We start from the raw sequence: 25,212 nt of genomic DNA, 5'->3' as shown, positions 1-25,212 counted from the left end.
GCTTGCAAGAAAGTAATCTTTCATGTTCCTTCTGAACTAGAGGCTGACATGTTAGTTGGCAGAGGTGAGAGAAACTATGAAATTCTCAGCTTAACAACACAGCATTGCACCTTTGCTGGAGATGCTGTTAACAGTGGAGGAGACTTTATTTGTAATGGAATGAATGGATGACTGGAGAGCCAGCTAAACAGCTGGATCAGCCTTTTTATGAAGGATACACCCTGTGTTTGTCACGGATTTGAACACCAGCTCCATGCATCCATTTGACTTTTGCATAAAGAGCTATTGTCAGGTTACAGGATTTAATTTAAAACTAAAATGGCAGAATTTAATGTTTTCAAAATTTGGAGTCTAAACTATTTACTTACTATTTAAATAAATGCTTGATATTCCAAACTGCACGCATAAGCCACGGTCCTATGAAGAAGAGAATAAGTCATTTGGACTAAGGAAACGATAGAAAAAGAAGACCAAACCTGCTTAACCAGGCACCAAGAGGCTACTGCTCTGTGAAACACGGATGTGACTGCTCAGCAGTGCTGGGGCATTCAGAGCACACACACACAGAGGGGATGTGTTGCAGAGGTGTCCTGCATGCACATTCTGTTGGGAGAGTGCTCCCGTCTGACTGGACAGTCTGCCTCAGTTCAGGGCAGCTTGCAGGTGACTGAGAGGAGTAGAGGAGACCAGAAAACATCCCACTCCTATTTTTTTTCAAACCAGTCTTTCAAAGGCAGCTTTGAAAGGTGTGGCATAGGAGGTGCTGAAGGATTCTGTGCTGCCTGAGACTGAATTTGAGGATTCAGAAATGCCCTTTGTGAGTTATGACAACAGAGAAGTATGCTCCAGGTCTGCAGTCCTAATCCATATTTCAGTGGAAGGAAGAAATAAAGTGAATTGGCAGTTCATGATAATTGCTCAGAAAATCTAGCTTTATAGTGAAAATTCCTTATCTTTTAAATTTTAAAATGAAGAAGGCTGCTACAGCTGTGTGAGTTTTCACTGACTTTAGCATTTCTCTATGTAAATAAACTTAATTTATATAAAAATAAAACTTTATGTTATTGCAGTGCTTTGAAAGAAATCGCATAACACAGAACTTGAATTTTTTTCCCCCAATACTTTTAACAAAACCATTACAGCTCAAATGACATTACTTAAGCATTTACGGAGAAATGTTTTACATTGATACAAGAACCATACCTTGACAGTGAAATTAGTCAGGATTTTCCTGCTTACCATAAGGATTTTTTATATCTTATACCAGAAGTTTTAAAGAGAAAAACCCCACAATTCCACAAAACTATAGCTAATGTATTGTAGGATTGACTCATATAACCATCAGAAACTACATCTCCAGTCTGGTATTTTTGGAAATGTAGTTCTGGAATAGGCAGCACTATGAGGCACATTTAAGTGAGGCAGTGATATTCTTTTCAGTACTCCATTTGCACTGTACAGATGAAAAACGATAGGAGTCATTGCTGTAGTACCATGGAAAGTCTAGGAAATCTTTATTTGTGCAGTTAAAGGACAGATTTAAGAGGAAGAACAATTCGCATCGTATTCTTCTTCCTGTCTGTTCTTGCAGTTTTGAAAGCAAAATGAAATTTAGTTTATTGGAAATGTCATCTACATGTACAGGATTCTGAATTCTGAATCCTCATGAATTTTGCAATCAGCTTTCATACCGCAGTGTCCCACTCACTATGATACCATTGAAAGAGTATTGAAAAGTTTTGATTTTGAGACCATGACACACCTCTTTTACTCTGCAATGATAATGTGTTTGGAATTTGAGTCTCTGACTTTCATCCTTTTCAGGATGCCAAATCATTCTTACTTAGGATTGTGGTCATATCCTGATTTTGCTTTTTCTCCACCTGTATTGCTAAACTACTTGCTGGTAAATTGAGTTTATTGAAGTGCAAAAAATCTATTTTACCCGTAAGTGATAACAAATACAATGAAAAATACCTGGGAAGTATGCTGAAATTACCTGTATGGGATTCTATCACATACATATTAAAACATTGCTAATCATTTGTTCTAGAGTTAGTCTTTATCTCTCCCATCTGTCTGCCTCATAATTTAAAGGCCTTTGTCCTCTCAAGAGTATTAAATCACACAGTACCAGTCAGTGCTTTCCTCCTGAGGGCAAAACTTCCAAGATGTAAAATCTCCATTGGGCATTTGCATTAATTGATCGTCTTCACCGATATTGTAGGGCATGGAGCACGAGGCAAATGGAACAGCTACTGGTCCGATAATGGGCATGTCTGCAATGTTTTTAACATTTAAATGTACATAATTTCATTTCTGATGCTTCTATAATTTTACCAGTGTAACCATGTTTTGTTGAGCTATATCCATAAATCACCTATGTCGTTTAGGAAACACTAATGAACATCAGAGTAAAAATTAATGAAAACTTCATCAATTCTGAGTGCATAAATGGGTTTTAAAATCAGTATTTGTGATTCTTAAATACTGAATGACAAGCTTTTGAAGTCTGTCTGTCAGTAAATACAATTTTTACTTGAGGCTTGCATTTTTTTGTTTTGTGAGGGATATTGTTTTTTGCTGTTTGAGTTACTGTCTGAATATTTTTTTTACAGTTGATTTGAAAGAATGCCTTCAGTCTGCAGAGTTTATCAGTTCCAGTGATGGGAACTTCAAGGTTCTAGAGGATGGTTCTGTGTATACAACATCTGCTCTTTCTTTGTCTGCTAAGAGAAAGACTTTTACCATATTGCTTAAGGACATTCAAGAACAAATTCAAAAGAAAATACACGTTGACTTGGTGAAAGAAGAAAAAAAGGTTAGGTTCTATTTTTAAGATATCTTACCCATTTGAAATAATTTTTCACCCAGCTACATACTAAGGATCTGTAGTTGAATTTTAGAATTCAAATAATCAGGCAAAATACCGGTGTAGAGTGTATTTTATTTAGCAGTTGTTGATTGCTGTGTTGCTTTAGTCAGCAGATTTCCTTTCTCAAATGGGTGATACTAGCAAGCAGCATAATCAGGAATGTCAAGAACCTTAAAAGCCATGTTTGAGGAATTAAAGCAGATCTTATTCATACAAAGTATTACAAGAAATGAAAAAGCTTGGGATATTATCACAGATAGAATCAGAAATTAAGACCTTGGAAAAACAAATTGCCAGTAGGAAGACTGGAATGGAGGGAAAAAGATGGAAATGCAGGATGGCAGTTAAGCAAAAATGTATGCAGTTAAGAATACATGGATGTATTCTCATCTGTCTTCCTATCTTCCTGACCCAGACACCGAAGACCAGGCATGCTAGAGATACAGTTCTCAAGAGAACCAAAAGAAGGTGGGGTCCTATTCCATCTGTCATGATTGAGAACTCACTGGGACCTTTCCCGTTGCAAATACAGCAGGTACATTTTGTATGAAGCTTAATTTTATGACCCATGCTAATTTTGTTTATGACTTTATGATGAAGAAAATGAGCTGTCTCGTATTCTCTACCGATGACATTCCTACTATTATTCCTCTGTCTTGTTCCGTCCTGTTTATTGTATATCTCATGACCTTGTACATGAAATAACTTGTGATCTTAGTTGTTGGAGTGAAATAGAATTGTACAAAAGTTGGAAAAGGAAGGGAGACATACTATCAAAGAGAGCTCTTTGGCCTGGAAATCAGTGTGTGTAATTAAAAGAAAACTAACAGCAAACAACCCTCCACTAAACATTGCTTAGAAAAGGATTTTGTAAACACAAGCTGGGGTGAATTTTGCCTGCTTATATACATCCTTTCTGGAGCTCGAGGTGTGTACATTCAGCCTTGAAGAATATGGCCTGTGTTATTCAGAAAAGGACTTACTGGGAGAAAACAAGTAGGCGTGAAAGAGAAATGCAAGAACTAAAGTTATCATAGATCCATCTAGCCTTCACTAGATTACAGAGTGTCTGGTAGCAGATCTGTAGAGACAAGTGTAATAACAGAGTCTGTGCAGAGCAATCATTCCTCTACTAATCTTACCCTCCTAACTTCTGGCATCCAGTAAATAAGGAAAGTATTTTGGGAGAAGAGTGTTTATAAATAGATAAGTCTAATGGTGCACATAATGAGATGCAGATGCTATCTGAATTGGCATATCTCTGAACTATGCTCTACGTGGTCTTTCTTTTTTCTTTCCATCCTTCACTTTTTCTTTGTTAGGTGCAAACCACATTCTCAGTAAAGGCACTAAAACCAAAATGTCTTGAAAAGATTCAGAAGTAAGCCATCTGTGTTTGAATTTCCCTTGTGTGTGAAGTATTCTGGAGAGATTTGGTTTCAATTTTTTTGTCTTATACAGTCATTTCTTTAATTCGATAGTTCTAAATATTTATGAGTTTGAATTAACTCCGCTTCTCATGTACCCACATTATAAAGGAAGGGAGTCACATGTCAGACTGTCCTCCTATTCTGTGATTCTGTGAACAGTAAATCAAGTTTGTTTTTTTGTTTTAGGAGTTTTTGTTTGTGCTAAATAGGATCATGAAAAGGGGGAAATGTATTGAGATGCTGTTGCTGTTTTCCCTTGGGCTTAAAAATGTCTTCTTATAGGTCCAGTCAGACACAGCTCAGAATTACACAATTTATTATTCTGCAAGTGGACCAGGAATCGATCAAGATCCAAAGGGTTTGTTTTACATAGAAAGAGAAACTGGAAATATCTTTGCTACTCGTGCGGTAGACCGTGAACAGTATCCAAGTTTTCAGGTACAGGCCTATGTTGTGTAAATAAAATTTTTTTTTTTTTTTTTTTAATCTCTCATGCATATATTTGACAGTTGGGTTGCAGGGGAAATGGCAGCAAACAATATCTGGAGTCACCTGTCTATTCTGAGTAATATCCTTGGTGTTGAAGAGATAAAATCAGTAGCAAATAAATAAATAGCTGGTCATCTAGATCTTGAGAGCAGTTTTGCTTTTCTTTGCTTAATCTCTAATTGCAGCATAAATATAGTGAGCTATTGGATTTGCATCATTTCTAGGAAGAATTTTCCAGGGAAGGTTAAAAAGATCTGCAGAACACCAAAATAATGGTAAACTCTAGACGACTGATTTTCAGCTGAGTCTCTCAAGCTGTTCAGTTCTGTTAACAAGGTACACTGCTCTCTCTACTGGCTGAGAAGTGTAAGAAGCCGATTAGTAGAAACAGCGTCTAAAACATATTTTTGAATACCTATTGCTGCCTTTTATTAGGTTATTTTATAATGGGCAATTAGTTTTGCTCCTCTTGTTTTGTTCTAAATAACAATGTATACATCAAAATTTTGGTAGCTGAGGTGCCTTGTAAACACCTGAAAAAAAAGTGTTCAGGAGACTTGGAAAAAGTGATAGAGTTGGAGGAGGGGTCAGGGAGAAGGTGATTAAAGTACTTGCAGCATGTGAGGAATGGAAGGAGGAAAGATTGGAAAGCATTTAAAGGTTTTGTTCTGCTTTCACTCTAAGATACCAGTGATGTCCCCTTCCATGTGCCTGAAGAGCCTGGTCTTGAGAAGGATGTGCTTTGCACACTGTATTTCATTTCATTTTATTGACTCCTCCATTGAACTAAAAGTGTAACAATACTGCATGTCGCTTAAGTGCTGAATTTTTCTTACAGATCATTTGCTTTGCAACCACTCCAGATGGTTATTCACCAGAAGTGCCACTTGTGCATACAATCAGGATAGAGGATGACAATGATAATGCTCCATATTTTACACAAGACCTTTTTGAATTTTGTGTCCCTGAAAATTCCCGGCCTGGTAAGAGTTGTTTTAAATCACGGGACACACCTGCCACTACTCAGCTCTGTTACATACCAGTATGACTGGTGTGTAAGGTGTGGTCTGTCTTTTAAGACATTTTAGTGGGATTTCCTGGGGAGTATTATGTTACACTAAAGGCTGAATTTGCAAAGGGCAGCAGTAAATGATCAAGTAGCTCTTTTTGCATGTTTTAAACAGAAATCCTTTTTCAGATAATTTTTTACTATTTGGAACTAAAAATAGCTGTATTGTGTTCACAGGTGTTGTTGTTGGAAAAGTGATTGCAGAGGACAGAGATGAGCCTTACACTCTGCACACCACCTTGAAATACCGCATTGTGTCCCAAACCCCACCGATCACCCCAGCGTTTTCTTTGCACGGTGACACCGGCGTCATCTCCGTATTACTGCCGCAGCTGGACAGAGAGGTGATGCTTCCTGGAGCGTTCTCAGCTGTCATTTCGTGCACACAGATAGCTTAACAGTGCTCTGCTCTGCCCTTGTGAGACACCACATGCAGGGCTGCATCCACCTCTGGGCTCCTCAGTGCAGGAAGGACATGGACCTGTTAGAGCAGCTTCAGAGGAGAGATGTGAAGAAGTTCAAATCCAAAAGTTGGAGCACCTCTTCTGTGAAGACAGGTTGAGAGAGTTGGAGTTCTTCAGCCTAGGAAAGCTTCATGACAGCTTTTTAATTCTTAAAGGGGGCTTATAAAAAAGTAGAGTGACTTCTTTTTACATGAGCAATGGTAGGACAGTGGGAAGTGGTTTTAAACTAAAAGAGGAGATGTTTAGGTTAGGTGTTGGGAAGAAATTCTGTGCTCAGAGGGTAGTAAGGCACTGGAGCAGGTTGCCAATAGAGGTTGTGGATGCCCCATCATGGAAGTGTTCAGGGCCAGGTTGTACAATTCCCTGAGCAAATGGATTTAGGGAGTGGAAGCTCATGGGGGTGAAATCCCATGGCAAGGACAGGTTGGAACTAGATGATTTTTAGAGTCCCTTCCAACCAAAGCCTTTCTATCGTTCTATGAAATGCTGGCTTGGGAATCAACAGACATAGGTTTTTGGGTTTTTTTCCGTTTTTTTGTTAATGTCTGTAAGGAGCTTCTGCAGCTTTTCAGAGACCTGTAATGAGGCCAGAGAGTTTCTGCATAGATTACCATATTCTAGCTAACCTTGGCAGAGAACTTCCCACTGCTTAGCTGTTCAACCTATGGATTTTTTTAAACTTTTTTACTGAGCACTTTTCTGTGTTCAGGAATCCCATGAGCCACCATTTCCTCCTAATTAAGCTCGATTTATGGGTTTCTTGCTTCCTCATATAGAAGATGAACAACTTTCTCTGGAAGTAGCCAGTGATCCTATATTAACAAGAAATACCTCCAATAGTTGAAACCTAAACACTGATACACCATTTCTTAAAATCAGTGTGCCACCCATTTATTTTTACCAGCTAGCTTTCAAGCAAATAAGATACAGGATTTTTTTTTTTTTTATAGAATGTCATGTGAGGGATAGTTTACACTAGAAAAAAAGACAGATGCGTGTAATTCTAGTTAATAATGCTAGCATAAGACAGTCATTCTAGGAAACACTGCAACAGTCACATCTTTTCTGAAGATAAAAGGAGTTGTATTATGGCATACTTGTGTTGTTTCATGGCTGGAAGTCCACATAAAACATCATGTTGCAAAATTTTACCCTTGCAGATACAGTGCTCAGCTTTTTTATCAAGAGAAAATTGCAGTGATTGTGAGCATCACCATGACTACCAAGGAAGCTTTCACAGTGGCTACCTGAAGGAAGGAGGGATTGAGAAACTAGTCCACTGCCTATCTTTTAAATATAAACTTATGAGGTAGAACAGGAGATTTCATTCCTGCACCAGAGAAACCAAATGCTACTTGCAGGCATTCAGAACTAGAGTTATTGTCTTGATTTACAAACTTTCTCTTTTTGTGCCCAACCCGTCTGTTCTCTCCTGTGTTCCCTCCCCTCTGCCCATGCTTCTTTTTTCCAGGTCCCACTTCCCTTGGTTGTTCACATTAAAAAAAAAAAAAAAAGCTTTCTACTGTTCTGGCTCAAGTTAGAGATTTGAGTGGGCTGCTTCCTATTGGGGAGCCCCTTGGAACTGATAAGGACACTGACTCCAGTGCCAGACCCTGCCAAATGACAGGCATTGCCTTATCCTGTATTGCCCAGACAGAGGCTAGTTGCAGCACGGTTTTCATTCATTCTCAGTAAAATGAGATGTGCATTGAAACACTTCACCTGCTGGCAACCTGAGGGAATACTCTGTTGCTCCAAAGGGGAGACAAATAGCAGATGAAAGTGTCATCTGTTACTTGCCAAAACTTCAGGTTCTGGAACATAATGCTAACATTGTGAGAAGCTTTATTTGATACGGGATAGAGCATGCATGTTACTGACAGATGCTGAACTCAGTGCTGCCTAGCCACTGAAAATTATTTTGCTGCTTTTCCTTTTCAGCTGTAGGGCAAAAAGCCCCAAAACTAATTGTCCTATTTTATTGGGAAGCACTGCATTTAGAACAGAATTGTGGAGCAAGAGCAAAATGTTTAGTTCTCCTTTGTGTAGCTATGCAATTAAGAAAGTGAGCGTGACAAACTTCTGTATGCTTTTATTCTTCCTTTTAGCTTGTACCCAGTTACACTTTGTTAGTTGAAGTGAGAGATATGGCAGGTCAGCCTTTTGGTTTGTGCACTACAGGAACAGTTGTCGTCAAAATTGAAGATACGAATGACAATGCACCATCCTTTAAACAATTACAAGTAAGTCTGCATAAGTAAAATGTCTGTATAAAGGTTAAAAATAAAGTATTTTCATCTCCTTTCTAATTTCCTGATGGACAGTTCCTCAAATATAGAGTCTAATGCCAGTTAATGCCAGTATAAATGTCTTTGCCTATTCCAGCCATGTGTGTGATACAGGGCAAAGAGTATGTCTCAGTAACCATGTACGCATCTCAAATAGCACAGGAGATTTTGTCATATGAAATGTATGAAAAAATAATTCATCATTCATGAAGAATACATGTAATTTACGCTTTCTGTTCACTATTGTAGAATATCATCAGTAATACTAATTGAGAACCACTCTTATATGTTCTTCAGCTTGTACAGAATAACACAGCTCTTTAAAAAGATAAAAAAATACAGATAATTATCTTTTGCCATTTGAGTAGAGAAGTGTTTAATCCTCCTTGGCTTTTCTTCAAGTTATTGTTGGTTTGTTCATTTATATATTTTTTAATTTACCCCAGTGCCTTTTTGATTCTTAGCTTGATTATGTTGTTTGCATATTGCAATCTATAGCTGATGTAATTGAGGGAAACTCTGCTAACTTGCCTTTCCTGGAATGAGAATTTCAGAATTAATTAGGTCAGCGATAGTTTGAGTGTATGAAGAAGCTGAGATTTCAGTTGTGGTGTCAGGAAAGGTTTACTGTTTGATGCAGGGTCTAAGGGAGGAGTGGGGAAAATATGCTAGTGCATGAAAACAAATCATTACAGCAGCATGGTAAATTGACCCCTTCAGTTGAAGTAGTCTTATTTAAATACAGTGCCTTTCAGTCCTGCCTTATGGAACAGGATTCTCTGATGTAAATTAATTTTTTCTTTTTTTGGGTACTCCAAGTATGAAACACGAGTGGAAGAAAACAGAGTGAATGTAGAAATACTGAGAGTCTCTGTTGTTGATCTTGATGAACCTGGTTCACCTGGCTCAGGAGCTGTATATGAAATTATACGAGGAAATGATGATCAGGCCTTTGAAATTACAACAGACAAAAACACAAATGAAGGAATACTGTGCGTTGTTAAGGTAAGTAAAAATTGAAGGGCTAGGGGAAAATGTATGGATTTTCAAGTTTTGGTTTTAAAACATAACACACAAAGCTCACCTTCCAGATTGTTCCTCAGTTTTGTGTGCTCAGAATCCAAAGAATTTGGTTTTTCATTTCAGAAGAGCTTGTTGCTTTGGCCTGGTTCTACAGTTGGAATTGTTTAGACTCAGGGATGTAACTGAGGAATGCTTCATGGTTTTTAAAAGAAATGAGAGAGGGGCAAAGCAGGGAAAGACTGAGCAGCTTCTCCAGTCTTGTTCCCTCTGGGAGTTAAGTAAACTTCCTATTTCAGCATAAAACTCTCCAGATTTTATTTTGCAGTGTACCGACTTCAGGTTTGCTTTTCTGGCATGTCCAGAAGAGGAAGTCCGTATGTGTATAAGAATTTGTGTCAATTTAGTTACTTGTTACAAGTGTTTTACAGATGTGAGGTAAAAGACATCTGTAAGAGGTAAGGTCTGTAAGAGGAGCAGAAAATATTAATATTAAAATTTGAACATGTAAATTGTAGGGGTAGAAATTCTAGTAATTTTTTAAATTAATATTATTTATTATGGGGTTTTTGTTCTAGAAATAATTAGAAATTTTTCTAAAGCTCTGTCCCTGGTATGTGAACACAGTTGAATTTCCTTACATTTATTGTAATGCTTTTGTAGACTAGAGAATACTGTGACTTTAGATAATATTAGCTCTGTTAAAGGTACAAAATTACTTTGGAGAACATGTCTGAAGAGCAAATGGTAGCTCCTTACTGTCAACTCCATAAATTCTCAGATGGATTTGAAGCTACTAGAAAGAGGCGTGATTGACTAGTGGTGAAAAGGAAATCTATGTAAGCTAAAATAATGACTAACTAAATATGGAAGAAGAAACTCCCCTACTAAATTTAATTGCATTCTGTCCTTTTAGTAACTCATTTTCAGAATATTTACCCAAAACTTTGCGGTGGTACTGCTTGCTTGGGTGTTTTTCAGGCCCTTTCCTTTCACTGACTTTAAACTTTATTTAAAAAAAAATAAAATGTTCTTTTTCTCTGTCTCGATGGCTTATCTGAGGATAGCTGGCTTCTTTTGTAAATAAATGTGGTACAGTTTCAGCTGTAATAATTGTGCGGTGAAAACAGTGTTAGGTTTTGTATTGTTTTGAAGGGAAACAAAACACCACCTCACCTTTGTTACAGGGACTGGACTATGAAACTGCCAAGCAAAGGGTCCTGGTGATTGGAGTCAACAATGAGGCACCCTACGTGCTGGCGCCCCATTCCCAACAGCTTTCCCAGAGCACCTCCTCTGTTACTGTGCATGTCCTGGATGTGGATGAAGGGCCGGTGTTTAAACCCTGTCTGTTGCGCTTAGACGTCAAAGAATGCGAAGACATTGGGACGGCTATTGGGAGATACGTAGCAGAAGATCCAGAAACTGGAAATAGTGAGGGCATAAGGTATGAAACAACCTTATTTACTAGGTTTTTTTGGAGTACAGCGTGGGTGGGTTACAGGAAGGGGGATGTAGTTGTTGAGGCTGTGTTTACATGTGTGCACCTGCACACCTGTCGGAGTATATGAATGCATATATCTATGTTTACATACACATGTGTGCTATGTTTGGGATCCCTAATGAGACAAATTCTTCTTCACAGATACCGGATACCACCTGGCCAGTGTAATTGGATCAACATAGATGACAAATCAGGTGAAGTCAGAACTGTTAGGGTCTTGGACCGAGACATGGGAGAAATGAGAAGAGGTCAATGCAATGTCACAGTCCTCGCAATAGACAGAAGTGAGTACTAACTGTTGGTGTTCCCTGTGGTGTGGAACAGATGTTCATGTGCAAATGTAGTGTGGGAACAACTGTAGTGGTCCAGACCAGTGGCTCACCTAGTCCATTGTTTTATCTCTGTGGTAGCTCTGTCAAATGCTTAGGGAATTTTGTTTAGCAGAGAGAGCCTTTAGGAATCAGGCATGATCTCAATGTTTTGAGAAGTTATCTGCCCTATTTAAAATCCTTTTAGTAATTTTAAATTGAGAGATCTGCCTCTGGATTATATTTCTTCTATTTCCTGACTATTCTTTTATAGGTGATAGCTCCTGACAGCTCTGAGCTAGACAACAGAAAAAGTAGAGGACTTTTTGAAAAGAAGTCATGGACCTTGCAGCAAAAATTTCTAACTCGGTCCAAGTTTGCATATTGAAGTTAAATGTAAATAATACAAATCTAAATTGTTTAGAACAATTGTCTATAAAGTAAACATGATACAGGCATCTGCAATCGACTCTTTCTAGAGAAAGTATTAAAAAGTAGACTTGATGTAATTTCACTGGAGTGCATATACAAACACTGACCATTTGTGTATTGAGAAAACTAGTTAGGAGGAAGATTTCATTCACTTCTTGCATGTAGACTTTGATGACATAGTATGAGCCACTGATGAATGCCTGGTGACTTAGAAAGAGGACCCCTTGTTTCCTTAGTAATTGTGTTCCCAGGGGACGTGAATGCAGGGAAGGTGTAATTAATTTTCTCCTTCCTGATGTTAAAAGGCTGGAAATCTTCACTTTCTCCTCTTGTCTCTGTTTGTCTTAGTGTCCTTTACTCCTGGCTTATGAGCCCTTGCTCTTACCCTTCTGTTAGACTAGTATGTGTTCCCACACAGACACAGGCTCAACAAAATACAGTCTGCACATGCAGAGTGTGGAGATGTCGGAGGTGCTGATGCATCTGCAACCAGCCAAGCAAAGAGAAGCAGCCAAGAAAGAGCTGTGAGAACTCCCCCCCTCTCTCTGGCTAAATGAGCTGCTGCTTTTCACCTTCTAAACACGGATATTACAGTTGATGATATTTAATTGTGAAAGTTTGGACTAGAAATTATTGTGCGAATGTTAGAAGTGCTAAACCTAGTTATTTTTATCTCATAGATGGTAAAACGGGCACTGGAACAATCCAGGTTTGCATCGTGCCTGGCAACAAGAATTTCCCACGAATTGCTCAAACAGACTATATCATGTGCAGAGACAGAAAACCAATCTGCCTCACGGCAGAGGATGCTGATGAGGCTCCTTACAGCGCACCCTTTGTGTATCGCATAACTGACCGGAACCTGGCTTCCATGTGGAAGTTGACTCCACACGACGGTATGCTAAAACTTCCTCCTCCTCACTCAGCTGCAGGCTGCCAGAGGAGGCTTTGCTGTCCCTCACTTGGGTGGTCTGCAAGAATAGATTGGATGAATCTCTTTTTGGAATTGGTGTAGTCAGTGGAGCTACTTCGGGGCTCAGTGATGGTCCCACTAGAGCTCCCCTCTAGTTCCTGCTCTAGTGGGAAGGGACCCATAGAGAAGATGACACTCTTGGCATCCCAAAGGCGAGAGAAAAATCTTTCTCTTAAAGCATAAATAAGAATCTGTCCCTAGTGTTCTTGGGTCAGCAATCAGCTACTGTCAGAAGTTATGATGTAAGATCAGGAGAAAAAACAAAAAGAAAAAAGACTTTATGTACAGATGTAATGCATTGCATCAACACCTGGAAAAGGAACTATAGATTTATAATCATAAGAAATTTAAGAACAAAATGGCTGTTATTATGGTGGAGAACTGTGAAACTGAAACTTCACCTAAAATTGATTATAGGCTGACGAAAGTTCTGGAAGTTTTTTTGTTACTATTGCTGTTACCCAGTACATTTTTTTGCAAAGCTGAGCTGGGTGAAAGAAAGCCTGACTATGTCCTTTAATATATTTTTTATTTTTATAATTTTTTTAGAAGTAGATAAACAATTTATTAACAAAGGAATCACCTTTTCCTGAAATTTCTTGATATAAAAAGTTGTAGCTGATGGTGGTTTCCTGGTGGTTACCTGATGATGGTAGCAAAAGCAGCACATATATTTGCTACTATGGTGACATGAATTAGTTGCAAAGGATCTGATTCTGTAGTATTCCATCAGATATTCACTAAAAAGACAGAACAGTCTGAAAGCAAAGACTAAGAATTTCAAGTTTTATGTCATGCAAATTGAAAACCACATTTTGGATGATCCTTCTCATCATAAAACAACTCATCATAAAACAACCATTATGTACATTAGTGTCAGTCTTGTACATTTTTTTACAAATTATTTATTTTGCCCCTTAAAAAATATGGTCATTAATCATTACCTCTAAACAGGGCAGCAGATAATACGGATTTTTTTCCCTCACTGAAAATAGTCATTCTCATTGAATACAGTAAAATAACTAAAGAGGAGATGTGAATTAAGTTTATAAATAATTATCCCAGTCACGCTACCAAAAGTCTTTTTAATGAATGTCAGTTTAGTTGATGATCTTTACTAGTAAGCTCAATTAATGTTATTTCCTATAGTGTCATTTCCTGTAATGAACTAAATCAACTTCAGAGTTTCAAATCATATGTTTTCAGAGAGTTGTATAAGGTGTGCTTTGTCAGTTCTAACATTTAAAAGGTGCTGAGCATATAAATCCTTCCAAGATGTAGTTTTATATCAACATATTTAATCTAACTTGAAAGTAATTAATGTGGATTAGGTAGCAGTATAGCTTTAACACAAGGGAAAATCGTGATTACGGTCACATTTGTGACAACTGAGTTCCAAGTATCATTGACTCTACATCTGGTTTTGTCTTTTTTTTTTACAGATAATTCTTGGTATCTTTCACCGAAGAGTGACATTCCGTATGGAGTTTATGAAATTCCTGTAAGTGTGATTGATAATGGAGGAAAGATAGGAGAGAACATTGTGAGAGTCAACCTTTGTGATTGTGTTACTCCAAGTGAATGCGACGGCAGAAGTCGTCAGCTTACTGGTGGGAATGTTACCCTTGGTCTCTGGGCCATCCTTGCAATGATCTTAGGATCACTGTTACTGCTGCGTAAGTACTTTTTTTTTTAAACACAAAGTACAATTAATTTAATTATAAAATTAGCTGAAAGAACCTGATTCAAACTTGATTCAAATGTTTTTTATTTTGACGGTTGTCTAGCTGTCATCACTGACTTTATGTACCTGCTTTGTTTGTATCAGTATCACAGGCTTCCTGCTCTTATCTTGTGCTGTAGTTACTGTGTGTGGATTGCTGTTTTTTTAAGTATATTTTGTGTGAGATGTTCTGTATGTTCATGCAAGTGAGGCCAAAAAAACTGGCATTTAGCACTTGAACCAAAAGACTTCAAAAAAAGTTTGTGAGTTCTAGAAACATTTCAGTTTCTAGGAATGCTGAAATCAATTTCCCAGAATATTTTGTGATTTTTCTGGTGTTGTGGATTAAAACGTGGAGTATCTGAGACACTGGAATTCACAAAGTATTTTACAAGACCCCATATAATCATGGAACCATTGAATATACTGAATCGGAAAGGACCATCAGGATCCTTGCATCCAAGTCCTGGCCTTGCACAAGACAACAAGAATCACTTCATGTGCCTGAGAGCTTTGTCAAAACACTTCGTGAGCTCTTTCAGGCTTGGTGCTCTGACCACCTCCCTGCAGAGCTTATTCCAGTGCCCAACCACCCTCCAGGTGAAAAACCTTTTCCTGTTATCCAACTTAAACCTCTCCAGACTGAGCTTAATGCCATATGCTTGAGTCCTGTCACTGGTGACAAAAGTGAAGAGATCAGATTCTGCCCCTGAGCTTCCCCTGAGGAAATTCCAGACTGCAATGTCTTCTCTCAGCCTCCTCTTCTCCAGGCCTAACAGACCAAATTATCTCAGACCTTCTTCTGAAGGCTCTTGACCATCTTCGTGGCCCTCCTGTGGACACTCTAATTAATTTAAAATTTCCTTTATATTGCAGTAGCAAAAACTGCACAGAGATGAGGCTGCCCCAGCTCAGAGCAGAGTGGGACAATCCCCTTCCTTGCCTGGCTGGTGATGCTGTGCCTGATGTCCCCCAGGACAGGGTTGGCCCTCCAGAGGGCCAGGGCACTGCAGACTCAGGTTCAACTTGCTAGTGACCAGGACCCCCAGGTGCCTTTCTGCAGCTCTGTTCTCCAGCATCTCTTCCCCCAGTCTACACACACATCCAGGGCTCCCCCATCTGAGGTGCAGAAACATTAAAGAACAGGTTGAATAGTTCACAACAGACCAAAACCTTGAACATATGTTGTGCTACTGGAGCAGCCCAAAGCCTAACAGATTTTGAGAGGAGTAATATTGCTGTTGGCCAGTGAGACAATGAGGATGATATATAAAAGTAGAAGCAAGTTGTTTTTTTTTTTGGGTTTTTTTTTTTTTTTGTTTATTTAACCAGAATCAAACATAGTCTGAATAATGACATCCTTATAAACCACAGAGGACATGCTACAGTAGCTAGTGTTTCAGAATTTGGTTGGAGTTTTTTTCCTTCTTTCTAATTCTGGTCATAGTAAAATTGTCTTGTTCCTGTTGAATCTGAGCTAGCTGTTCTTACTTAAGTAGCTAGAACACTGGACCAGGACATGTTTTGAAGGCTAGTGAGATCAATGTTTTACCTAAACGAGGCAGGTGGCCAAAATTTGGGATATATCCTGAAGGTGGAATTTTCAGATGTAGGAACATGCAGTAGAGGAACTGTGTGAACGTCACCTACGTCTTTTTCACAGCCTCTTGACTGCATCACTTACAAATAGGCCCTTCATTTTCCCGTGGATAGATTTTACCCTGTGTATCCCTCTGGTCAGTGCTGTCATGGATGTATTCTTCCCATCTGTCAGCATCAGGAGGCAACATTGCTGGAATTACTGATGCAGATCTCTCTGACAGCTGATGCTACAGAAGCTAAATTAGCTTGAAAGTGGCTCTTGGCCAATTTTCACAGAAGTTTATATGTTCAGAGATCAAATTGCTCAGTGGGCAGTTAGGCAGAACTGTTCTCTTCTTCTTGGGCTTCTTTATTTTTAAGCTAACAGTTTGAAAAGTGAAGAAAACAAGATGGTTCTCTGAATGAAAGATTTTGTCATTTGTTTAGGAGAGGTGCTAGTTGATCATGATTTTGGTATTCAAAGTCACTACTGCGTGAGTCTCTGAAAACCAAAAACAGTAGTATTAAGAGGAATAAAATGAATACAAGGGATCAAATAAGATTGTTCTATAGCATGATGCTGAAAGTCCTCCAGGGTTCTGCTGACCTTTCCTGTGAAGCAGAGGTTTCCGGTATTGGAACACTTAGCTTGCCTGTTAGTTCCTTAAGGTATAATTTCACATTTGCGTATTCAGACATGAAAAATATCTCATGTGCAACCTAATTGTAGGCATAAGACACAATTTTTCACCTGGATTTGGATTAAATTTTTAGTTACTGTGAAATTGTGGAAGTCACAGTGCTTTCATAAAGGATGCTTGCATTTCTTTTGGAAAAACCAGATGTGTTTTCAAAGAATGAAATAATTCAACAATACAATGATTACTCCTTATACTGTTTGAAAAAAAAAAAAAAAGTGAATATATAAAGCTTTAAATAAGCCATTCTTGATGCTTAGGCCCTTAAAATTCATTATCCAACATAGTAGATACCATTGCGAGGTAAAATTTATAGTATTATTTCCTTTTCCATAGTAATCCTGATCACAATTTGTGGCTGCTGTGGTGCTGGGGTAATGCACAGGCAGGTGACTGATGATTGTGCCAACCACAATTTAATAATTTCAAACACAGAAGCTCCAGGAGAAGAAGTGATGGTAAGTTGTCTGTTTTGTTTCAGCATAGAAACTTGCAATTGACATGTCCGTAGCATGCAGTTTGAGAACAGGACTACCTGCAAGTAAGTGATTTGATAAAGGAAATTAGCAATCAATGCAGAGATCATTAGATATCTGCTATTTAACAAGTTGAAAATTGTTACTTTAGGCAGAGATAGTAGTACTGTATACATTTAAACATACCTTGTAGTCTTGCGACTACTTGCTACTTGGCTGGCTACTTTTAATTCTTCCAGATTTTAAGGATTTGGTTGGAAGCTTCAGGTGAACATTTTAACATCATTTCTAGTCATTTTTAACCATGAGATTATTAGATGGAAATTTATTTTTTTTCCTATGTTGAATATGTGTTAATGGCAAAACATTGTTTTTCCTTGGAGAAGGTTTTTTATATTTAGCAGATAGCTGTGTAAATTGCAGGTGCTATTTTTACTCTTCCCCTGAAAATGACCTCAAATGCAGTTGATTTCATGAAAAGTCCCTGTTAATGAAATTTTTCTTGCTTTTGGCATCTAAACTTCTTCTAGTCTACCATGAACGTAGTTCAGTCTGGGACTGTCTTCATGCAGAAGAACTTAGCTCGTTTAACTCCATTTCTTTTCCGTCATCCCTCACCCTCTGACATTGTCTTCCCCAAGAAGAGGAGATAAGCTTAAAAACAATATTTCATGTTAAAAACCAAAAAATTGCTATGATGGCAAGAGGCAAATTTCATGTTGCCTATGAAGAATAATGTAGTGCTGTTACAAGCTAGAATATGGATTATATGCATTTCTCTGGGATAAAACTTCTGGGTTTTAATAAAATATCATATTTAAATGCTGATATCCTCGCTTCTCTCTTGTCATACTGTCCTTTCCCAAGATTATTTACTGATCTTTAGACACTAAGTACTAAGGGTAGTCTTTTGTTCAAAGTACCACAGTGCTAGGATAGAGACTTCGCAAATTTCTGTTGTGACAGTTTCTGATTGCCATTTCTTCTTTTGAATTTAAAATGGGAAAAAAAATGAGAAGGAAAAAAGATATCCTCACTACTGCTTTTTGTTTTGTTTTGTTTAGGATCACAATATAATTCCTCTGCAAAATACATGTGATCAAGGAGGGTATGGAGTCAAAACAGGAGAGCAGCAAACATTCGAAATGGTAAAAGGAAGAGGGCATACCTTGGAATCAGTCAAGGGAGGTGGACATCAGACTCTGGGATCAGTTAAAGAAGGAGGAGGCCAGCCTATGATGGATACTTGCAGATACTCCTACTCAGAATGGCATAATTTCACACATCCTCGTCTAGGCGAAGTAAGTATTCTGAAACTGATTTTCTTTGAAGTGTAGGTTATGGTCAATATATACAGGCTTTTCAAGGAAGATGTGAAAATGTGCTAGGAAGGTGGATTTCTGGTGTTGATTTAATTTAATTCTTTTCCTCTCCTTTGTTCCTCTGCATCCCCCTTTGGAATATTGCTCTTTCAAGGAGTAATCCTTGACATATTTCAGACAAAAGTGTAAATTACTTTCTTCTCTTGGCTTAAACTATAGGCAGTGTGCTGTTTTTTATTCTGAATAATTTAGAATAATTACTGCAGCTTTTGTGATTTTTTTCTGAGGATATCTGTTTGTTTTTATCCTAACTGCTTTCTTTGTGCTAATTTAAAGCTCATACTTAGCAATGGAGCAGGAATGAGTGTACAGCATTAAAAATATAGTCAGCTCCATTTCTTTGAGATCAAAAAACTCTCACTACTTGCCTAACTAGTTATGTAAAGATCAGTCTTTTAATGTTCAGTGAATTTTAGTTGCTTGACTGGTTATTTAAACAGGTTCTTCCTCTTTTATTGTTACATACATCATTAGTAGAAATTATTTCTTTATTAAATACTTATATTTTATAGTTGTAATGATACAGACCAATCATGTGCATTTTTTGTATGTAGGAATCCATTAGAGGACACACTCTGATTAAAAATAATTGAATGAAAGGTAAATCAAAAAGAAATTTTTTTTTTTTTGCAATATGTTCAGGATAACAATTTAAGAAAATAATAAGATCTGTTCTGTTCCTATCCAGAAGGTGCACCTATGCAGACAGGATGAAGAACAGAAGCATTCTGAAGATTATCTCCTTTCATATAACTATGAAGGAAAAGGATCCTTGGCTGGCTCTGTAGGCTGCTGCAGTGATCAGCATGAAGAAGAGGCACTTGACTTCTTAGATCAGTTGGAACCTAAGTTTAGGACATTAGCAGAAACATGCATCAAAAGATAAATGTGCCTTTCACAGTGCTGAAAAAAAACCTGTAAATAAGTGGCTGTCATACTTTTGTGATAGTAGATACTTTGGAATTGAGGGGAGCAGAGGTTTATCAAAATTAAGGTAGACTGGTGAGAGTGTAAATAACTCTTGCTTTAAATTTACATTTTCGTACACTGGACGCATTCTATCAGAAAAAAGGGATTCAAAATATTTTTTCCTTAGGTTAATATAGTAGTGCTAGTTTCTACTTAGTTTGTGTTTTGCATTTTTTGTGATTTCTCACAATGCAAAACTTGGTGTTCTTTTAATTAATTATTCAGCTTCAAAATTTTATTTTATTTGGCTTTGGAGAAGGAAAACTATAACTCACTGTTTCTTTGTTTTCTTTTTAGTTTGTAGAAATGAAGCAAATCATATTGTTGGTGGATATTAAACACCTTGTTAACTTATATGAACTGAGATACAAAATATTTTTTTCATTTTGGACATAAAATACTCATGAATATATTAGAAAACTTTACATTTTGATTGAAAATTAAATATATATATATATTGTATATATGTAAAATAATATTCAAAAATATATATTTCTCCTAATGGGTTACCACCCATCAAACTTACTATCCTAAGGGATTTATAGTGTCACCACATTGGGTATCAGCATTGTATGCGAGGATGTATTTTTCTTCTAAGGAAATAAGAGATCAAAAAATAAAAAATAAAAATCACACAATAGAGTAAAATACCATTATTCAAATGAATGCAATATAAATCTCATGTTTACTTCACACAAGTTTGTACCTCAGTTTCTTGTGAGTTTTGACATAGTATCATTGCAGAAATGATGACCATTGCCCAGAGTTTTATCCAGTGTAGCTACCACTACCTTTTCTACTTGCCCTGTTATGGACTTCATCAAACTGTTTCTTTTTAGAAGTAGAGCTTGAGAGAAGATAGGGCTCAAATGGATTGAGCACACTGCGTTAAATAATGAGTTTTAGAGGTACATTTTTATTGAGATACAAAATTACACTGAGAGAAATCATCTCTTTTGACTGTAATTTGGGGTAGTTGTAGAGGTCAATATTTACACACATCTCTGGCAGAAACCATCTGAATCCCATTTGTTACTGTACTAGACTAAGCATACATATACTCTATATATATATATATACACACACAAACACACAAAAGTCTGAAATACCTTTGGCAGATGACTGTAGTGGGGCTTGAATGCTGCCATAAGCAGCAGGTGAAGTTCCACCTCTGCTTCCCAGGTTTTAAGTGTTTTTTTAATGTTTGCACTCCTGGTTAAGTAATTTATCTTCTGCACTCTGGGAATTCACTTGTGCCTTAAAAGAATATCTTGGTGCCTATGAGAAACTTGTGCAATTACTTATTTCTATTGCTATAAGTCTGCTTTTAGGATTTGCTCTGTAAACATATGCCTTAGAGATATTTTAAAAAATTTACTATAGCTAATGATCTGTAAAAGAAATAATTGCTAACAATCAAGAGTCATGCTGCTCTAAATTTCAGTCGCTGCTGACTTCCAGTGGCTGCGGTTCATTCCGTATGAGTAATGGTCAGTGAAAACCTGTAACTTTATAAAAACTTACCAACGTTATAAAATAGTGCTTTTAAAACTTTGTGTTTCATACTGTAAATGGGCTTCAGAATATTTCTGGTAAGAACTGGTTGTGGTTAAGAACTTAATAGACCAATGTTAAATATATTTTACTGCATTATTTGAAAGTGGTAATGAATCCATCCTGAAGTAAATACACTGCCAGCGGCAAGAATGACAGTCATCATCAGCAAAATACTAGATGAAAAGCAAGGTGTTAGGAACTTGATTAATTTAAAAAATGTGTTCTAACACTTCTCTTCTGAACACTGCTCATCTTTATCACTAACATAAACAAAATTTTCTGTACGTGGACAGTCAGATCTGTGACTGATACAAGTCAGAATTTCTCTGTCAGTGGAGCTATGCTGACTTTATGCCAGGTGAAGACCTGTCCTCTAATGATATTCTTGCTGCTTTGTGTCTTGCATCTTTATGTTTAGTTATTGCCTATACACTTTTTAAGGTAACAGTAATGTCTCCCCCCTCCCTCCCTTAATGTTTGGTGGTGTTTTTGTTTGTTTGTATTTTAAATTATATAAAAATCCTCTGGTTCAGAAGGACCTAGGACAAATAACGACTGCATTCTTTTGGAAATTACTTGGAGGGTGGTGTAGAGAAACCCCTGCAAGTATGGTTTCTTTCCTCATGAAATACAGTAGTAGTACTTTTCTGAAAGAAAAAAACAAATTTGTATAAGCTTAAATTGAATCATTGTTGGCTGTTTTAAGCAGATGGCTGCCAACTTACCATCCTAGAATTAAAATAACACATTATTTAAATCGAAATGATGCTTTTCTAGTCTAATTTACCTTTTAAATGTTTTATTTGGTTTTGGTTTTTTGTTGTTTTTCTGTTTTGGTTTGATTTTTTTTTTACATTTCAGCAAACATAGCTGTTTTCCCCCCATTTTTAAACAAAGTAGAAATCTGGAATCACTTCTACTCCCTTGTCTCTTTTAAAAACTAAAATTCTGAGTTGAACCAGCTGTTTCTGTAAAACCAAGACTAGAAGTGAGATGCTTTAAAAAACCCCCTGCAAAATATTATTTTCATTATATGTTCTAATTATGTGAATGGAGACTTTGTATAAAGCATTAAAGTTTACAGATACCAAGTACCAGGTAACATTTGTGTAAATCTTATAAATGGATTATTTCAAAATGTATAATTCACTTGTTGTTACTGTCTTGAATTGCCTTAAAAATTGTGAAAATTTCTTCCCTTCAACTAGGTAATCTGCAATCTACCTAGCTGTGTCAAAATTATCTTAACATCATATTTTTAGGTATATTTTGTACAACAGTGAGTAATAAATTTTTTTGCAAAATAAAAGGATGTTCCATAAAAACTTTTAATTTCCGGTTTATGAAGATAAGTATGTCTATTTCTGCAGAGGATTGGATTTTTAAATTTTAATGCAAGTGGTTTTGTGCCACTCTAGTGCTGTAATGCAGGTAGTACTTGTCCTTGCAGCATGAGCCTAGAGGGGGTGTCTAGCTGGAGTTTATACTTGGCAAATTCAGGATATTAAAAGTACAAAGCTTTACTCTGTCATCTTGCCGATAATTTGTAAAAAATAAACAGTGCCTGCTTTGAAAACTTCATAAAACCCATTTGAAAACCAGTAGCAGCAGATAACCCAAATTTTAACATGATTGGCATGCAAAGCTGCAGAATATCAGTACAGTGGGGGGTGATGATAATACGATCAAGAGACAAGTGGAATGTGGGAATGTGAGTTTGGTAATCCAGCTTCAGGGAAAGGGAAAATCACAGAATGGCTGAGATTGGAAGGGATGTCTGGAGGTCCTCTTGTCCAACCTCTTTTCTCAAGCATGGCCACTTACAGCTGGTTGTTCTGGACCACATGGATTTTGAGTATCTTGGGATGGAGATGACAGCCTCTCTGGGAAACCTGTTCCAGTGCTCAGTCACCTTCAAAATAATAATGTGCTTCCTGCTCTTCAGATGGTGCTGCCTGTGTTCTGGGCATCACTGAAAAGAGCCTGGCTCTGCCAGTTGTGCACCTTCACTTCAAGTTCAGGTATAAATTAGTATCACCCCTGAACCTCCACCAGGCTGAACAGTTTATATTCCTCTGTGTTTTCTCATTGGAGAGAGGCTCCAGTCCCTTCATGTTTTTTGCACCTTTGGACTGTCTCCATTTTGTCCATGTTTTCCTACTGAGGAGTCTAGAACTGGACACAACAGTCCAGGCATGGCCTCACCAGTGCTGATTAGAAGGATCACTTCTTATGACCAGGTGACAACACTCCACATGCAGCCCAAAATGTCATTGTCCTCCTTTGTGGTGAAAGCACATTGGCTCATGGTACCTACCAGGAGCCCCAGGTCCTGTTCTGCCAAGCTGGGCTGTCCAAGCAGCCAGGCTGCTGTTCAATGGCATTCCAGCAGGTATCAGGGTGGTTAAAATGCCCCATGAGGATCAGAGTCTGTAGATGGGAGGCTGCTTCTGGCTGGCTGTGGAAAGCCTTATGCACTTGTTCTTCCTGGTCAGGGGGCGCGTAGCAAATACTACCTTGTCACCCACATTGTTTACTCTTTAATACTCTCTCATAAGTTCTCAGTGGGCAAGCAGCAAAATTGTCAAGAGAGCAGGTCAGACTGACAGCTGGGTCTATCTGTCTCTTGAGCCACCTGCTCACTGCTTCCTCCTGCTGCTTGTTGCATGGCTCAGGATCAGTGGGCACAGATGTTTCTCTTGAGAGCACACCTTGTTCCTCCTTACCTTGGAGGGCAGTGAACCTGCCTTAATACTGACTCCTTGTCAATATTTCTGCCGCTGTTGTTTTTCCATACATAGGGTACCCCTCTTTCCTGTGGTTTTTTGGTGCTGTGGGACTGTAAGAGGAGGAGCAGGAGTGAGGTCACACAGATGGGGCAGAAAGGGTCCATGACACTCCATGTTGTCTCATCAAGCAGCCAGCATCAAAGTGCTGAGCTCAGCGTTTGTGTGCTGGGCCATACTCGTGAGATGGAGGGTGGTCACATCCACTGTGCTGGGGCGCCTGAGCTGTGGAGAAACTGGTGGGAGGGGAAAGAAAAAGGACCTGAAACTGAGTCACTTCAACTTCAGTCAACCTCAGGCTGGGGCTGTACTTAAGCATAACAATGACAATGGGATTTAAAGTCTCTCACTGATCTTGCATTTTTCAGGTTTATGTATTTTCCTAGGGGGGAGAGTAAGGGGGCAAAACGTTCTTTTGTCAGGAGGCTGTTACACAACGAGCTGTTCTTGCTCTTTTAATCCTATTCAGAGCCTTCTGAACGTATATAATACAAGTGTTTTAGGTTAAAAGGACTATCTTATTAGAACAAAAATGTACCTGAGATGAGAAGCGAACCAGCTTGTCTAACAGTTGTTACTGAAAATAGACTACCATAAAATCTGTCATTGTTTGCTATGGGTTTTATTTTGGCCTTACCACTTTTGTGATTTATCTTTTTTTTAGGGGACAGTGTGTGTTTTCCCATGAATTATTGTTGATTTCTACTGAAATATTTATTGATTATTACCCTTCAGTATTTATTCAACTGTAACAATGTAAATATTCATTCAAACTTCTGTAATATCTTCAGATAAATCTGTGACATAAAAAGAAAAAAGAGTGTTATGTATCAAAATCGGATTTGCTGGATTTAAAGTTTCCCAGGTAATATTGATGATCAGCAAAGATGAACAATGAGATCTACAGAAGCCATACATTATTTTGAACAGTTTTCAAACATCTACAGTCTTATTTTGGCTGAGGCACGTATGCAATGCTTTCCATCAGCAAATACCTTGAAGAAATCAGCAAATCCAGAGTAGTAGCTTCATATGTTATGGAGAAATGACATTACTTATTTTCAAGCAACTCCCCAAGCAATTTGTTCTGTTGTCTGATCCCAGCCTCCTCATACTATTTTGGGACTTTTCTTCTTTAGCTCTAGCCTGCGGATCCCTTTCTTAATCCTAGTTTTCTCTTCCCTTGTG

The 25,212-nt window shown here is 37.8% G+C and overlaps 1 protein-coding gene across 1 annotated transcript; it reads left to right on the top strand.

The window, feature by feature from the left end:
• Positions 1–20,522, top strand: DSC1 (desmocollin 1). Its single transcript, XM_066330311.1, has 15 exons — positions 1–64; positions 2,619–2,821; positions 3,291–3,410; positions 4,588–4,743; positions 5,633–5,777; positions 6,041–6,207; positions 8,436–8,570; positions 9,435–9,620; positions 10,823–11,082; positions 11,281–11,423; positions 12,560–12,775; positions 14,295–14,528; positions 17,191–17,312; positions 18,395–18,631; positions 19,401–20,522. The coding sequence occupies exons 1-15, from the start codon at positions 49–51 to the stop codon at positions 19,596–19,598; spliced, it is 2,538 nt and encodes an 845-aa protein (XP_066186408.1). The 5' UTR covers positions 1–48; the 3' UTR covers positions 19,599–20,522.
• Positions 20,523–25,212: the final 4,690 nt, after the last annotated feature.

The sequence above is a fragment of the Sylvia atricapilla genome, chromosome 1 (genome assembly GCF_009819655.1).
Source record: "Sylvia atricapilla isolate bSylAtr1 chromosome 1, bSylAtr1.pri, whole genome shotgun sequence".
In the NCBI taxonomy this organism is placed as follows: domain Eukaryota; kingdom Metazoa; phylum Chordata; class Aves; order Passeriformes; family Sylviidae; genus Sylvia; species Sylvia atricapilla.
Note: the sequence above shows the minus strand (reverse complement) of the source record. Positions and strands in the feature narration are given on the sequence as shown.

What these genes read in the sequence shown, in the direction of transcription:
- DSC1 (XM_066330311.1), top strand. An exon ending in TCCCGTTGCAAATACAGCAG is followed by an intron (nt 3,411 to 4,587) that starts GTACATTTTGTA and finishes GTCTTCTTATAG; the next exon opens with GTCCAGTCAGACACAGCTCA. An exon ending in AACAGTATCCAAGTTTTCAG is followed by an intron (nt 4,744 to 5,632) that starts GTACAGGCCTAT and finishes TTTTTCTTACAG; the next exon opens with ATCATTTGCTTTGCAACCAC.